The sequence below is a fragment of the Nerophis ophidion genome, linkage group LG19 (genome assembly GCF_033978795.1).
Source record: "Nerophis ophidion isolate RoL-2023_Sa linkage group LG19, RoL_Noph_v1.0, whole genome shotgun sequence".
NCBI classification, from domain to species: domain Eukaryota; kingdom Metazoa; phylum Chordata; class Actinopteri; order Syngnathiformes; family Syngnathidae; genus Nerophis; species Nerophis ophidion.
The window spans coordinates 39,917,491-39,935,959 of NC_084629.1; the positions used below are offsets into that span (position 1 = coordinate 39,917,491).

Consider the following 18,469-nt stretch of genomic DNA (forward strand, 5'->3'; position numbering starts at 1 on the left):
TTCGCAGCCGAGTGTGAAGCGGCCGGAATGAGAATCAGCACCTCCAAGTCCGAGTCCATGGTTCTCGCCCGGAAAAGGGTGGAGTGCCATCTCCGGGTTGGGGAGGAGACCCCTGCCCCAAGTGGAGGAGTTCAAGTACCTAGGAGTCTTGTTCACGAGTGAGGGAAGAGTGGATTGTGAGATCGACAGGCGGATCAGTACGGCGTCTTCAGTAATGCGGACGTTGTACCGGTCCGTTGTGGTGAAGAAGGAGCTGAGCCGGAAGGCAAAGCTCTCAATTTACCGGTCGATCTACGTTCCCATCCTCACCTATGGTCATGAGCTTTGGGTCATGACCGAAAGGATAAGATCACGGGTACAAGCGGCCGAAATGAGTTTCCTCCGCCGTGTGGCGGGTCTCTCCCTTAGAGATAGGGTGAGATGCTCTGCCATCCGGGAGGAACTCAAAGTAAAGCCGCTGCTCCTTCACATCGAGAGGAGCCAGATGAGGTGGTTCGGGCATCTGGTCAGGATGCCACCCGAACGTCTCCCTAGGGAGGTGTTTAGGGCACGTCCAACCGGTAGGAGGCCACTGGGAAGACCCAGGACACATTGGGAAGACTATGTCTCCCGGCTGGCCTGGGAACGCCTCGGGATCCCCCGGGAAGAGCTAGACGAAGTGGCTGGGGAGAGGGAAGTCTGGGTTTCCCTGCTTAGGCTGTTGCCCCCGCGACCCGACCTCGGATAAGCGGAAGATGATGGATGGATAGTACTATTAAATCGTTACATTTTTAGTGTATTAGCACTATAAAAGTGTTACACTAGTATTTGTGTATTAGTACTATGAAATTGTTACATTATTATTAGTGGCCATGTACTGCTCGCCTGTGTATCGGCTGGGGACATCTCTGCGCTGCTGGTCGCCTACGCTTGGGATGGTTTCCTGCTGGCTCCGCTGTGAACGGGACTCTCGCTGCTGTGTCTTGGATCCTCTTTGGACTGGACTCTCGCGACTGTGTTGTATCCATTGTGGATTGAACTTTCACAGTATCATGTTAGATCCGCTCGACATCCATTGCTTTCCTCCTCTCTAAGGTTTTCATAGTCATCATTGTCACCGACGTCCCACTGGGTCATTATTGTCACCAATGTCCCACTGGGTGTGAGTTTTCCTTGCCCTTATGTGGGCCTACCGAGGATGTCGTGGTGGTTTGTGCAGCCCTTTGAGACACTAGTGATTTAGGGCTATATAAGTAAACATTGATTGATTGATTGTGTATTAGCACTATAAAAGTGTTACGCTAGTATTAGTGTATTAGTACAATGAAAATGGTTCATTATTATTAGTGTATTAGTAAAATGAAAGTATTACATTATTACTAGTGTATTTGTACTATGAAAGTGGTTCGTTATTATTAGCGTATTAGTACTACAGGGTTTCCCACACATTCATTTATTTGTGGCGGCCCGCCACGAAAGAATTACGGCCGCCACAAATAAAATAAAATTAAAAAAATATATTTTTTTTTCCGGCTTTTGACTCGCTCGACCGCTCACAAAAGCAATGGGACTTTGTCTGTGAATGGAGCTTGTAGTTACATATTATATAAATATGTATATAAATATGTACATAAAGTATTGTAATTATATTCCAACTCCGCGTTCTTCTTGGACATCGCCACCGCTGCCACTGCCCACGCCCACCCCACCACCCCCCCAACCGCCCGACCACACCACCACAAATAGATGCCTGACGAGTGGGAAACACTGTATTATGAAAGTGTTACACTAGTATTAGTACTATGAAAGTGGTTCATTATTATTAGTGTATTAGTAAAATGAAAGTATTGCATAATTATTAATGTATTAGTACTATAAAAGTGGTTCATTATTATTAGTGTATTAGTAAAATGAAAGTATTACATTGTTATTTGTGTATTAGTACTATGACAATGTTACATCATTGCTAGTGTAGTAGTACTATAAAAGTGTTACATTATAATTAGTGTAGTAGTACTATGAAAATGTTACATTATTGCTAGTGTATTAGTACTATTAAAGTGTTACATTATTGCTAGTGTAATAGTACTATAGAAGTGTTACATTATTACTAGTGTAGTAGTACTATAAACGTGTTACATTAGAATTAGTACTATGAAAGTGTTCCATTATTATTAGTGTATTAGTACTATGAAAATGTTTCATTATTATTAGTGTATTAGTACTATGAAAGTGTTACATTATTATTAGTGTATTAGTACTATGAAAGTGTAACAATATTATTAGTGTATTAATACTATAAAAGTGTTGCATTATTATGATCATTATTATTATTAGTGTATTAGTACTATGAAAGTGCAACATTATTATTAGTGCATTTATACTATAAAAGTGTTGCATTATTATGATTATTATTAGTGTATTAGTACTATGAAAGTGGTTCATTATTATTAGTGTATTAGTAAAATGAAAGTATTACATTGTAATTAGTGTATTAGTACTATGAAAATGTTACACCATTGCTAGTGTAGTAGTACTATAAAAGTGTTACATTATAATTAGTGTAGTAGTACTATGAAAATGTTACATTATTGCTAGTGTAGTAGTAATATAAAAGTGTTACATTATTGCTAGTGTAAAAGTACTATAGAAGTGTTACATTATTACTAGTGTAGTAGTACTATAAACGTGTTACATTAGTATTAGTACTATGAAAGTGTTTCATTATTATTAGTGTATTAGTACTATGAAAGTGTTTCATTATTATTAGTGTATTAGTACTATGAAAGTGTTACATTATTATTAGTGTATTAGTACTATGAAAGTGTAACAATATTATTAGTGTATTAATACTATAAAAGTGTTGCATTATTATGATTATTATTATTATTAGTGTGTTAGTACTATGAAAGTGTAACATTATAATTAGTGCATTAATACTATAAAAGTGTTGCATTTTTATGATTATTATTGTTGGTGTATTAGTACTATGAAGGTGTAACATTATCATCAGTGTATTAATACTATAAAAGTGTTGCATTATTATTATTATTAGTGTATTAGTACTATGAAAGTGTAACATTATTATTAGGGTATTATAGTACTATGAACGTGTTACATTATTATTATTATTATTAGTGTATTGGTACTATGAAAGTGTAACATTATTATTACCATATTAGTACTATGAAAGTGTTACATTATTATTATTAATATATTTCATTAATATTACCATATTAGTACTATGAAAGTGTTACATTATTATGGTATTATAGTACTATGAGAGTGGTACACTATTATTATTAGTGTATTAGTACTATGAAAGTGTTACAGTATTATTACCATATTAGTGCGATGAAAGTGTTTCATTATTATTATTAGCATTATTAAAATATTTCATTATTATTACCATATTAGTACTATGAAAGTGTTACATTATAATTAGTGTATTAGTATTATGTTTTATTATTATTACCATATGAGTACTATGACAGTGTTACATTATTATTAGTATATTAGTACTACGATAGTGTTAAATTACTATTAGTGTATTAGTACTGTGAAAGTGTTACATTATCAGTATAACGAAAAAGTGATATTGCATAAAAGAGTGATATAATAAGTGTAGTAGTAGTAGTAGTACATACCTGTGCTAGGAGTCGTTTGAGGTGAATGTCCAAGTTGTGACATTGATCCTTGTACTGCAACACCTGCACATAATGATGTAGTTAGCAGTGACTAACACGTTGATGTAGTTAGCAGTGACTAACATGTTGATGTAGTTAGCAGTGACCAACATGTTGATGTAGTTAGCAGTGACTAACATGTTGATGTAGTTAGCAGTGACTAACATGTTGATGTAGTTAGCAGTGACCAACATGTTGATGTAGTTAGCAGTGACCAACATGTTGATGTAGTTAGCAGTGACTAACATGTTGATGTAGTTAGCAGTGACCAACTTGTTGATGTAGTTAGCAGTGACCAACATGTTGATGTAGTTAGCAGTGACTAACACGTTGATGTAGTTAGCAGTGACCAACATGTTGATGTAGTTAGCAGTGACCAACATGTTGATGTAGTTAGCAGCGACTAACATGTTGATGTAGTTAGCAGCGACTAACATGTTGATGTAGTTAGCAGCGACTAACATGTTGATGTAGTTAGCAGTGACTAACATGTTGATGTAGTTAGCAGCGACTAACATGTTGATGTAGTTAGCAGCGACTAACATTTTGATGTAGTTAGCAGTGACTAACATGTTGATGTAGTTAGCAGTGACTAACATGTTGATGTAGTTAGCAGTGACTAACATGTTGATGTAGTTAGCAGTGACTAACATGTTGATGTAGTTAGCAGTGACTAACATGTTGATGTAGTTATCAGTGACTAACATGTTGATGTAGTTAGCAGTGACTAACATGTTGATGTAGTTAGCAGTGACTAACATGTTGATGTAGTTAGCAGTGACAAACATGTTGATGTAGTTAGCAGTGACTAACATGTTGATGTAGTTAGCAGTGACTAACACGTTTATGTAGTTAGCAGTGACTAACATGTTGATGTAGTTAGCAGTGACTAACATGTTGATGTAGTTAGCAGCGACTAACATGTTGATGTAGTTAGCAGCGACTAACATGTTGATGTAGTTAGCAGCGACTAACATGTTGATGTAGTTAGCAGTGACTAACATTTTGATGTAGTTAGCAGTGACTAACATGTTGATGTAGTTAGCAGTGACTAACATGTTGATGTAGTTAGCAGTGACAAACATGTTGATGTAGTTAGCAGTGACTAACATGTTGATGTAGTTTGCTGTGACTAACATGTTGATGTAGTTAGCAGTGACCAACATGTTGATGTAGTTAGCAGTGACAAACATGTTGATGTAGTTAGCAGTGACTAACATGTTGATGTAGTTAGCAGTGACTAACATGTTGATGTAGTTAGCAGTGACTAACATGTTGATGTAGTTAGCAGTGACTAACATGTTGATGTAGTTAGCAGTGACTAACATGTTGATGTAGTTAGCAGTGACTAACATGTTGATGTAGTTAGCAGTGACTAACATGTTGACGTAGTTAGCAGTGACTAACATGTTGATGTAGTTAGCAGTGACAAACATGTTGATGTAGTTAGCAGTGACAAACATGTTGATGTAGTTAGCAGTGACCAACATGTTGATGTAGTTAGCAGTGAGTGACAAGACCAGCCTGGCTCTCTCTGCAGCTGACCTTGTTCTGCAGGCGGTGGAGGAGCAGAGCCTGGCGTGCTTCTCTCTCCCGGGCGTGTCGCGCCTGCCTCCTGCACTCCATGTGCTGCTGATCCTCATGCTGCGGGGGGGAGGGGGGCAGCTCCAGCTGTGACGCACACACAGGTCAAAGGTCAGCATGCTGTGCCGGACACACAGGTCAAAGGTCACAGCCCTGACACGCACACGCTCAGTGAGGGCCCGGATCCTGGACGCCAGCTCCTCCTTCTCCGCCCGACTCTCTACCAGCTCCTCCTGCAGCCGCCGCACTTCCTGTTGGAGCCCCACCCTCTCCAGTGGCCAACCAATCAGCAGCTCCGAGTCCATGGCAGGAAGTGGACATCAGCATGCAGCTGAAAGAAGATGGCAGTCAAAGTTGTGTACTAACTCATGAAATGACATCATATCACCATGGCAACAGATGCTGTAACTGCATCTATGTCATCTTGTGCATATTGACTTAAATACACACACACATATATGTAACTATTCACCCTCTCACCCGTCCTCATGTGCTCACTTGTTAGCAAACACACTTCTACAACACTTGTACAACTTTGACAACACTTGTACAACTTTGACAACACTTGTACAACTTTGACAACTTTGACAACACTTGTACAACTTTGACAACTTTGACAACACTTGTACAACTTTGACAACACTTGTACAACTTTGACAACACTTGTACAACTTTGACAACACTTGTACAACTTTGACAACACTTGTACAACTTTGACAACACTTGTACAACTTTGACAACACTTGTACAACTTTGACAACACTTGTACAACTTTGACAACACTTGTACAACTTTGACAACACTTGTACAACACTATGATAACACTTGTACAACTTTGATAACACTTGTACAACTTTGACAACACTTGTACAACACTATGATAACACTTGTACAACTTCTACAACACTTGTACAACACACAAGCATATGTCTGTCCTATATCCGTCAAGTCAGACTCTCAAAGAGAGGAATTAGTTGCTTATAAGAATGTTTCTAAAAAGAAGAGACATAATTATTGATATCGATATTTAATACGGGACATTTGTTATTTCTCACATTTTAGGCATGACAAAACATGTTGTGTAAACTCGCGACACTTGTGGCTCTAGATAATGTTTTGTAACAATATGTTATATAATGCTAATAACAATGTGTGATATAATACTAATAATATGTGATATAATACTAATAACAATATGTGATATAATACTAATAACATGTGATATAATACTAAAAACAAATATGTGATACAATACTAATAACAATATGTGGATATAATACTAATAACAATATGTGATAAACTTATAATATGTGATGTATTACTAATATGTGATATAATACTAATAACAATATGTGATATACAAATAATATGTGATATAATACTAATAACAATATGTGTTATAATACTAATATTAATATGAGATATAATACAAATAACAATATGTGATATAATACTAATAATATGTGATATAACACTAATAATATCAATCAATCAATCAATCAATGTTTACTTATATAGCCCTAAATCACTAGTGTCTCAAAGGGCTGCAAAACCACCACGACATCCTCGGTAGGCCCACATAAGGGCAAGGAAAACTCACACTCAGTGGGACATCGGTGACAATAATGACCCAGTGGGACGTCGGTGACAATGATGACTATGAGAACCTTAGAGAGGAGGAAAGCAATGGATGTCGAGCGGGTCTAACATGATACTGTGAAAGTTCAATCCACAATGGATCCAACACAGTCGCGAGAGTCCAGTCCAATCCAATCCAAAGCGGATCCAACACAGCAGCGAGAGTCCCGTTCCCAGCGGAGCCAGCAGGAAACCATCCCAAGCGGAGGCGGATCAGCATCGCAGAGATGTCCCCAGCCGATACACAGGCAAGCAGTACATGGCCACCGGATCGGACCGGACCCCCTCCACAAGGGAGAGTGGGACATAGAAGAAAAAGAAAAGAAACGGCAGATCAACTGGTCTAAAAAGGGAGTCTATTTAAAGGCTAGAGTATACAAATGAGTTTTAAGGTGAGACTTAAATGCTTCTACTGAGGTGGCATCTCGAACTGTTACCGGGAGGGCATTCCAGAGTACTGGAGCCCGAACGGAAAACGCTCTATAGCCCGCAGACTTTTTTTGGGCTTTGGGAATCACTAACAAGCCGGAGTCCTTTGAACGCAGATTTCTTGCCGGGACATATGGTACAATACAATCGGCAAGATAGGATGGAGCTAGACCGTGTAGTATTTTATACGTAAGTAGTAAAACCTTAAAGTCACATCTTAAGTGCACAGGAAGCCAGTGCAGGTGAGCCAGTACAGGCGTAATGTGATCAAACTTTCTTGTTCTTGTCAAAAGTCTAGCAGCCGCATTTTGTACCAACTGTAATCTTTTAATGCTAGACATGGGGAGACCCGAAAATAATACGTTACAGTAGTCGAGGCGAGACGTAACAAACGCATGGATAATGATCTCAGCGTCTTTAGTGGACAGAATGGAGCGAATTTTAGCGATATTACGGAGATGAAAGAAGGCCGTTTTAGTAACGCTTTTAATGTGTGCCTCAAAGGAGAGAGTTGGGTCGAAGATAATACCCAGATTCTTTACCGTGTCGCCTTGTTTAATTGTTTGGTTGTCAAATATTAGAGTTGTATTATTAAATAGAGTTCGGTGTCTAGCAGGACCGATAATCAGCATTTCCGTTTTTTTGGCGTTGAGTTGCAAAAAGTTAGCGGACATCCATTGTTTAATTTCATTAAGACACGCCTCCAACTGACTACAATCCGGCGTGTTGGTCAGCTTTAGGGGCATGTAGAGTTTGGTGTCATCAGCATAACAGTGAAAGCTAATACCGTATTTGCGTATGATGTCACCTAGCGGCAGCATGTAGATGCTGAAGAGTGCAGGGCCAAGGACCGAACCCTGGGGAACTCCACACGTTACCTTAACGTAGTCCGAGGTCACATTGTTATGGGAGACACACTGCATCCTATCAGTAAGATAAGAGTTAAACCAAGACAGGGCTAAGTCTGACATACCAATTCGTGTTTTGATACGTTCTAATAAAATATTATGATCGACGGTATCGAAAGCAGCGCTAAGATCGAGGAGCAGCAACATAGATGACGCATCAGAATCCATCGTTAGCAATAGATCATATGTCATTTTTGCGAGGGCTGTCTCCGTGGAGTGATTTGCCCTGAAACCGGATTGAAAGGTTTCACATAGATTGTTAGACGCTAAGTGTTCATTTAACTGCTCTGCAACAATTTTTTCGAGGATTTTTTAAATAAAGGGAAGGTGAGACACCGGTCGGTAGTTTACCATGAGGTCAGGATCGAGGTTAGGTCTTTTAAGAAGAGGATGAATAACCGCTTTTTTGAAAGCTAGGGGAACAGTGCCCGAGGAGAGTGATAAGTTTATAATATTTAGCACTGATGGACCTAATAATACAAAGAGCTCCTTGATCAGTTTCCCAGGAAGAGGGTCAAGTAAACATGTTGTCTGTTTTATTCCATTTACACGTTGTAACAATTCCTCTAATGTTATTTCCTCAAAACGAGAGAAACTATTTTGGAGGGCAGTATCCGCCGTGTATACCATCGTGTCAGTGTTAATAGAACCCCGTTGTAGCTGGGACGCATTGTCTTTAATCTCCTTTCTAATGACTTCAATTTTCTTACTAAAGAATTGCATAAAGTCATCAGCTGAGTGGGTTGAGCTACTGGAAGGGGTCCCTTGTTGGGTTAGCGATGCTACCGTACTAAACAAAAATTTAGGATCGTTTTTATTACGGTGGATGAGATTTGAGTAATATTTAGCTTTAGCTAAGGTAAGCATGCGTTTATAAGTTATTAAACCATCACTCCATGCTTGATGGTGCACCTCAAGTTTAGTCGTGCGCCATTTGCGTTCCAGCTTTCTGCATAATAATTTCTGAGCTCTAGTTTCTTCTGTAAACCACGGGGTGCGCTTTTTTGGAGCCTTTTTTAACTTTAGCGGTGCTATGTTATCAATGGTTTCGCGCAGGGCAGCGTTAAAGTTGTTAGTGAGGTTATCAATAGAGCCCACAAACTTTGGGAATGGTGCCATTACCGAGGGCAGTAGGTTAGCAAGAGTTGTCGTTGTGGCAGCATTAATGTTGCGGCTGCTATAGCAGTTATTATTATTATTAGTTTGACGAACATGCGTCTGAACCTCGAATTTTATAAGGTAATGATCGGACAATACTTTAGTATACGGGAGTATCGTAACTTTGGAAACGGTGATACCCCTGACAAGCACTAGGTCTATCATATTACCGTTGCGATGCGTGGGTTCATTTATTATTTGTGTGAGACCACAGCTATCAATTAAAGTCTGGAGCGCTACGCACGGTGGGTCCGATGGGGTATTCATATGGATATTAAAGTCCCCCATTATGATTATATTATCGGCGTGTGTCACTAGATCAGCAACGAACTCTGAGAATTCATTGATAAAGTCCGAATAGGGCCCTGGGGGGCGGTAGATAACAGCCAGGTGTAGAGGCAGCGGTGAGACAGACCTCATAGTAAGCACCTCAAACGATTTATATTTATTATTTATGTTAGGACTAAGGTTAAAGTTTTCGTTGTATATTAGTGCGACCCCCCCACCCCTTTTAAGCGGACGGGCAATATGCGCATGTGTAAAGTTAGGAGGACATGCCTCATTTAGCGCAAAAAAGTCGTTTGGTTTAAGCCAGGTTTCGCTGAGACCGATGACGTTAAGATTGTTGTCTCTGATAATATCATTAACTAATAACGTTTTGGGAGACAATGATCTTATGTTTAAAAAACCTATATTATAGGTAGTGGGCTGTTTCAGGGAATTTTTTATCAAATTATCCGTAGTAGCAATATTGATAATGTTGTGTTTATTATGCCCAGTGCATTCAGTATAATTACGACCATATCTAGAAATTGATACGACAGGAATTTTCCGATTGTTTGATTGTTGCTTTGATAAACTGCACGCATCATGGTTAGCCACCTCAGTAACGGGGATTTTCCGATTGTTTGTTTGTTGCTTTGATAAACTGCACGCATCATAGTTAGCCACCTCAGTAAAACACATGTCCAACTCTGAAACACTCAATGCAGAAAAAACTTGTTCTAATTTAACTGACTCCTTACCCAGACCAGTAGTCTCGCATTTTCCATCTAAATCCGTCTTCGGGATGGAGGGAAGTGGTGTTCTGTGGTGATTAGCCTTCTGCTTTGTTTTTAGCCCCGCTCGACATCCGCGTTTCCGATCACACCGCTGGCGTCTGCTCCGTAGACGGTCCCCGCTGCTACTAGACTCCCCTGCTTCACAGGCCGCTGGATGTAGCCGCCGACGTATTCCCATGCTAGTTAGCATGTTTAGCACGCACGCGTCTATCAGTCCAAAACGGCCCGATGTGTCCACATCCAGAAGTGTCTGGCGGTCGTACGTGATCACGGAGTGACCACGATGTGAGCCAGCCATGAAGTTTGTAGAATTGTCCGGTATTTCTGCCAAATGTTCCATCTTTAGCAGGAGCTCCGCAATGTTGCAGCCCGTCCGGGCGCCGCCATCTTGGAATTTTATATTATATTTTATATTATTACAATAATATGTTATATAACAGTGTTTCCCACAGGTCAGGCATCTATTTGTGGTGGTGTGGTTGGGCGGCGGGGGTCGGGGGTTGGGGGATGGTAGAGGCAGCAGCGGCGGCGGCGGCGATGACCAAGAACGCGGAGTTGGAATATAATTACAACACTTTATGTACATATTTGTATGCATATTTATATAATATTTACATATTTATATAATATTTACATATTTATATAATATGTAACTACAAGCTCCATTCACAGACAGAGTGCCATTGCTTTTATGAGCGGTCGAGCGAGTCAAAAGCCGGAAAAAATAACACAAAAATAAAATGAAAAAAAATATTATTATTATCATTTTTTTAATTTATGGCGGCCGTCATTCTTTCGTGGCGAGCCGCCACAAATAAATGAATGTGTGGGAAACCCTGTATAATACTAATAATATGTGATATAATACTAATAACAACAAGTGATATAATACTAATATGTGATATAATATTAATAATATGTGATATAATACTAATAATATGTGATATAATATTAATATGTGATATAATACTAATAACAACAGGTGATATAATACTAATAACAATATGTGATATAATACTACTAATATGTGATATAATACTAATAACAATATGTGATATAATACTAATAACAATATGTGATATAATACTAATAATATGTGATATAATATTAATAATATGTGATATAATACTAATAACAACAAGTGATATAATACTAATAACAATATGTGACATAATACTACTAATATGTGATATAATACTAATAATATGTGATATAATACTAATAACAATATGTGATATAATACTACTAATATGTGATATAATACTAATAACAATATGTGATATAATACTAATAATATGTGATATAATACTAATAACAATATGTGATATAATACTACTAATATGTGATATACTAATAACAACATGTGATATAATACTAATAACAATATGTGATATAATACTAATAACAACATGTGATATAATACTAATAACGTGTGATATAATACTAATAATATGTGATATAATACTAATAGCAATATGTGATATAATACTAATAACAATATGTGATATAATACTAATAACAACGTGTGATATAATACTAATAACAACATGTGATATAATACTAATAACATGTGATATAATACTAATAACAACATGTGATATAATAATAATAACAATTTTTTATATAATACTAATAACAATATGTGATATAATACTAATAACAATATGTGATATAATACTAATAACAACATGTGATATAATACTAATAACAATATGTGATATAATACTAATAACAACATGTGATATAATACTAATAACATGTGATATAATACTAATAACAACATGTGATATAATACTAATAACAATATGTGATATAATATTAATAACAATATGTGATGTAATACTAATAACAATATGTGATATAATACTAATAACATGTGATATATTACTAATAACAACATGTAAATATAACACTAATAGCAATGTGTGATATAATACTAATAACAACAAGTGATATAATACTAATAATACAGACCAGTGGCGCTCACCTCTCATCTACTGTTTTTCTCAGCCTCCTCAGACCACAGGTGCAACATTCCCAGGACAGCCTGCAGTTTGCGTACCAGGCAGGCGTTGGTGTGGAGGATGCTATCCTTTACCTGCTGCACTGAGCCCACTCACACCTGGACCAGGGAGATGGCACTGTGAGGATCCTGTTCCTGGACTTCTCCAGTGTCTTTAATACTATCCAGCCCTGACGATGACAGGGGATGCAAAACAATAACAGTGCAATACCTTTTCATAACATGCTCACTACTGCCTCGTTTCTCGTGTTACATTCTTATTTTCCTGTTATATTTTGTTTCTCATTCTTGCTTTTTATTTGTATTCTTATTGTAATATTTTTCTATTTTGTTTCTATTATAACCCCATTATTTACTTTTTACTGTTTAATTGATCTCAACTCTGTACACTGCTGCTGGAATTTTTAATTTTCCTGAAGGAACTCTCCTGAAGGAATCAATAAAGTACTATCTATCTATCTATCTAATAACAATACGTGGATATAATACTAATAACATATGTAATATGTGATATAAAACTAATAACAATATGTGATACAATACTAATATGTGAAATAATACTAATAAAAATATGTGACATAAAAGTACAAACCCCGTTTCCATATGAGTTGGGAAATTGTGTCAGATGTAAATATAAACAGAATACAATCATTTGCAAATCCTTTTCAAGCCATATTCAGTTGAATATGCGACAAAGACAACATATTTGATAACCTTTTTTTTTTGTGCAAATAATCATTAACTTTAGAATTTAATGCTAGCAACACGTGACAAAGAAGTTGGGACAGGTGGCAATAAATACTGATAACGTTGAGGAATGCTCATCAAACACTTATGTGGATCATCCCACAGGTGTGCAGGCTAATTGGGAACAGGTGGGCGCCATGATTGGGTGTAAAAACAGCTTCCCAAAAAATGCTCAGTCTTTCACAAGAAAGGATGGGGCGAGGTACACCCCTTTGTCCACAACTGTGTGAGCAAATAGTCAAACAGTTTAAGAACAACGTTTCTCAAAGTGCAATTGGAAGAAATTTAGGGATTTCAACATCTACGCTCCATAATATCATCCAAAGTTTCAGAGAATCTGGAGAAATCACTCCACGTAAGCGGCATGGCCGGAAACCAACATTGAATGACCGTGACCTTCCATCCCTCAGACGGCACTGTATCAAAAACCGACATCAATCTCTAAAGGATATCACCACATGGGCTCAGGAACACTTCAGAAAACCACGGTCACTGAATACAGTTGGTCGCTACATCTGTAAGTGCAAGTTAAAGCTCTCCTATGCAAAGCGACAGCCATTTATCAACAACATCCAGAAACGCCGCTGGCTTGTCTGGGCCCGAGATCATCTAAGATTGGACTGATGCAAAGTGAAAAAGTGTTCTGTGGTCTGACGAGTCCACATTTCAAATTGTTTTTGGAAATATTGGACATCGTGTCATCCGGACCAAAGGGGAAGCGAATGATCCAGACTGTTATCGACGCAAAGTTCAAAAGCCAGCATCTGTGATGGTATTGGGTAACTTACACATCTGTGAAGGCACCATTAATGCTGAAAGGTACATTCGGGTTTTGGAACAACATGAGCTAGACGAAGTGGCTGGGGAGAGGGAAGTCTGGGTTTCCCTGCTTAGGCTGTTGCCCCCGCGACCCAACCTCGGATAAGCGGAAGATGATGGATGGATGGATATGCTGCCATATAAGCGCCGTCTTTTTCCCTGCTTATTTAAATGGGTTGTACTTGTATAGCGCTTTTCTACCTTCAAAGTACTCAAAGCGCTTTGACATTACTTCCACATTTACCCATTCACACACACAATCACACACTGATGGAGGGAGCTGCCATGCAAGGCGCCAACCAGCAAGGGTGAAGTGTCTTGCTCAGGACACAACGGACGTGACGAGGTTGGTACTAGGTGGGATTTGAACCTGGGACCCCCGGGTTGCGCACGGCCACTGTTAAAACAGCGTGGCTTTGTGAAAAAAAGAGTGCGGGTACTTTCCTGGCCCGCCTGCAGTCCAGACCTGTCCCCCATGGAAAATGTGTGGCGCATTATGAAGCGTAAAATACGACAACGGAGACCGCGGACTGTTGAAGGACTGAAGCTCTACATAAAACAAGAATGGGAAAGAATTCCACTTTCAAAACTTCAACAATTAGTTTCCTCAGTTCCCAAACGTTTATTGAGTGTTGTTAAACGAAAAGGTGATGTAACACAGTGGTGAACTACTTTGGCACGTGTTTCAGCCATGAAATTCTAAGTAAATTATTATTTGCAAATAAAAAATACAGTTTATGAGTTTGAACATCAAATATGTTGTCTTTGTAGCATATTCAAATGAATATGGGTTGATAAGGATTCGCCAATCATTGTATTCTGTTTATATTTACATCTAACACACTTTCCCAACTCATATGGAAACGGGGTGTGTAATATGTGATGTAATACTAATAACAATATGTGATATAATAATAATAATATGAAACGGAAAATATAATATTAATAATATAATACTAATGAAGTGAAGTCACGTGACTTCGAGCCGTTGTCCGCCTTGAAGACGGCTAAAGCTAGCATGCTAAGAGCGAATAAAGTGTCATTTGAGCAGCACCAAGCGCCACTTCACTGACTATGTACTCACCATAAGTTGGCAGCTTGGCAGCGTGGAGTCAGAAGTCCTCCATTACGATAAAAGTTTTTAAAAAAGATAAAAGTTGTCGCTGCTTGTCATCATTTTCTTCTTCTTCGTCTTCTTCTTTTTCTTCTTCTTCGTCTTCGTGCTGCAGTTGCCGCCATGGCTTGAAAGGTGCACACTGCCACCTACTGGACGGCAGTAACATAGCACGGGCTGGGAGTGTAGACCAGCTCATGGGGAGAAAGCGCATAATAACGTCACAAATGAAAATAAAAACACGAATCAAATAAAACAAAAAAAATGTCTCCCTAAATTTTGGTTAACGTATTCAGGAATGATCATTGAAAATTGAAAAACACAACATTTATTTCCGTTTGTTAGGAAATGGATGGATGGATGGATGGATGGATAGGCCTGTGCAGCAAAAAGCTTCAATATTGGAATGGCTTTGTTTGAAAATGAATGAATGAATGAATGAATTATCACTCCTCCATTTTGGAGGCTCTTAAAGGCCTACTGAAATGAGATGTTCTTATTTAAAAGGGGATAGCAGGTCCATTCTATGTGTCATACTTGATCATTTACCGATATTGCCATATTTTTTGCTGAAAGGATTTAGTAGAGAATATCGCAATTTTTGGTCGCTAATAAAAAAGCCTTGCCTGTACCGCAAGTAGCAGACGATGTGCGCGTGACGTCACGGGTTGTGGAGCACCTCACATCTGAACATTGTTTACAATCATGGCCACCAGCAGCTAGAGCGATTCGGACCGAGAAAGGAACGATTTCCCCATTAATTTGAGCGAGGGTGAAAGTTTCGTGGATAAGGAAATTTAGAGTGAAGGACTAGAAATAAAATTTTAAAAAGGCGATTGCAGTGAAAGCGATTCAGATGTTTTTAGACACATTTACTAGGGTAGTTCTGGAAAATCCCTTATCTGCCTATTGTGTTGCTAGTGTTTTGGTGAGTTAAATAATACCTGAAAGTCGGAGGGGTGTGGCCACGGGTGTGTTGATCTCCTGTAAGAGCCGACTTATTACCACAATTTTCTCACCGAAAACTGCCGGTTGACATGTAGTCGGGATCCATGTTCGCTTGACCGCTCTGATCCATGGTAAAGCGTCACCTTCGGGAATTTTAAACAAGGAAACATAATGTGTTTGTGTGGCTAAAGGCTAAAGCTTCTTATTTCTGTCACACTGCGGTGAGGGATGTCTTGTTTTGGGTTTTTTGTCTTATGGTTTTAATTTGAAAAGTAACCCTCCTCTCGTTTCAGGTCACTTGCCCTTCCTTTTGTGTCATCAGTCTGACGTCATCCCTGTTCTCTGAATGTTTCCAGCTGTTCCCTATTACCTTCATGTGTTTATAAGCTCACTCCTTCCTTTGTTCTGTGCCAGATTGTCTGGTTTATTCCTGCTCTCTAGCGTCCATGTCTTTGTCCATGCCTTGCCTTGTCTTGTGCCTATGTCCCTTGATCCTGAACCCCTTTATGAATATTTTGAGTTTTCCTTTTTTCCTCCTCAGCAGAGTGATTTTTGGTTATTTAGTTATTCAGCCGCAGTGGTAAGTTTCAGTTAAGTTTTTTCATTCATTCCTCAACTTTTTGAGTGACTATTTTTGTTAAATACTTTATTAGATTAAGTGTAGAATTTTTCATAGATGTTGTTTTGGTCCTCCTGTAGGAGCGCTTTTTGTTAAATACTGTTTATAGTTTGTCTTTACTTTTGTGTTTTCCTCCTTGATTTCGGTTGTTCCTTCTTTTTCTGGAACCTTTTCGCCGCGTAGTTTATTTTTTGTGATATTAGATGTTTTTTCTTGACGCGGGAGGTAAAAGGAAACTGTCAAAATAAAGTCCCAAATCTGCATCTGAGTCCAAATCCTTTTATCAAAGCCTGACAATTTCCATCTTTCGACTTTGACTTCTCCATTATTAATTGAACAAATTGCAAAAGATTCAGCAACACAGATGTCCAGAATTCTGTGTAATTATGCGATTAAAGCAGACGACTTTTAGCTTGGATCGGGCTGGAAAAAAAATGTCCGCTACAACCCGAGACGTCAAACGCAGGCGTCATCATACGATCATCAATCAATCAATGTTTATTTATACAGCCCCAAATCACAAATGTCTCAAAGGACTGCACAAATCATTACGACTACAACATCCTCGGAAGAACCCACAAAAGGGCAAGGAAAACTCACACCCAGTGGGCAGGGAGAATTCACATCCAGTGGGACGCCAGTGACAATGCTGACTATGAGAAACCTTGGAGAGGACCTCAGATGTGGGCAAGCCCCCCCCCCCCTCTAGGGGACCGAAAGCAATGGATGTCGAGCGGGTCTAACATGTTACTGTGAAAGTTCAAACCATAGACTTTAAGGTTTTACTACTTACGTATAAAATACTACACGGTCTAGCTCCATCCTATCTTGCCGATTGTATTGTACCATATGTCCCGGCAAGAAATCTGCCTTCAAAGGACTCCGGCTTATTAGTGATTCCCAAAGCCCAAAAAAAGTCTGCGGGCTATAAAGCGGTTTCCGTTCGGGCTCCAGTACTCTGGAATGCCCTCCCGGTAACAGTTCGAGATGCTACCTCAGTAGAAGCATTTAAGTCTCACCTTAAAACTCATTTGTATACTCTAGCCTTTAAATAGACTCCCTTTTTAGACCAGTTGATCTGCCGTTTCTTTTCTTTTTCTTCTATGTCCCACTCTCCCTTGTGGAGGGGGTCCGGTCCGATCCGGTGGCCATATACTGCTTGCCTGTGTATCGGCTGGGGACATCTCTGCGCTGCTGATCTGCCTCCGCTTGTGATGGTTTCCTGCTGGCTCCGCTGTGTACAGGACTCTCGATGCTGTGTTGGATCCGCTTTGGACTGGACCCTCGCGACTGTGTTGGATCCATTGTGGATTGAACTCTCACAGTATCATGTTAGACCCGCTCGACATCCATTGCTTTCCTCCTCTCCAAGGTTCTCATAATCATCATTGTCACCGACGTCCCACTGGGTGTGAGTTTTCCTTGCCCTTATATGGACCTACCGAGGATGTCGTGGTAGTTTGTCCAGCCCTTTGAGACACTAGTGATTTAGGGCTATATAAGTAAACATTGATTGATTGATTGATTGATAGTGGCTCCAACACAGCCGCGAGAGTTCAGTTCAAAGCGGATCCAAGACAGCAGCGAGAGTCCCGTCCACAGGAAACCATCTCAAGCGGAGGCGGATCAGCAGCGTAGAGATGTCCCCAACCGATACAGGCGAGCGGTCCATCCTGGGTCTCGACTCTGGACAGCCAGTACTTCATCCATGGTCATCGGACCGGACCCCCTCCACAAGGGAGGGGGGGGGGACATA

At 39.1% G+C, this 18,469-nt stretch overlaps 1 protein-coding gene across 4 annotated transcripts in view; it reads right to left on the reverse strand.

Annotated features, from left to right (window-relative positions):
* The window catches only part of si:dkey-230p4.1 (trichohyalin), a 42,607-nt gene extending 27,352 nt beyond the window's left edge, over positions 1-15,255 (reverse strand). For 2 of the 4 annotated variants that reach the window (XM_061879971.1, XM_061879968.1), the window contains exons 1-5: positions 15,117-15,246; positions 12,431-12,636; positions 5,414-5,580; positions 5,211-5,336; positions 3,627-3,689 (exon numbers count right to left, since the gene is read on the reverse strand). In XM_061879971.1, coding sequence (XP_061735955.1) covers positions 3,627-3,689; positions 5,211-5,336; positions 5,414-5,554 — 330 coding nt within the window. In that variant the 5' untranslated portion in view covers positions 5,555-5,580; positions 12,431-12,636; positions 15,117-15,246. Of the gene's footprint in view, positions 1-3,626; positions 3,690-5,210; positions 5,337-5,413; positions 5,581-12,430; positions 12,637-15,116 lie in introns of all 4 variants that reach the window. The other 2 variants (XM_061879970.1, XM_061879969.1) reach the window with 2 other exon arrangements.
* Between the last annotated feature and the right edge of the window lie 3,214 nt (positions 15,256-18,469).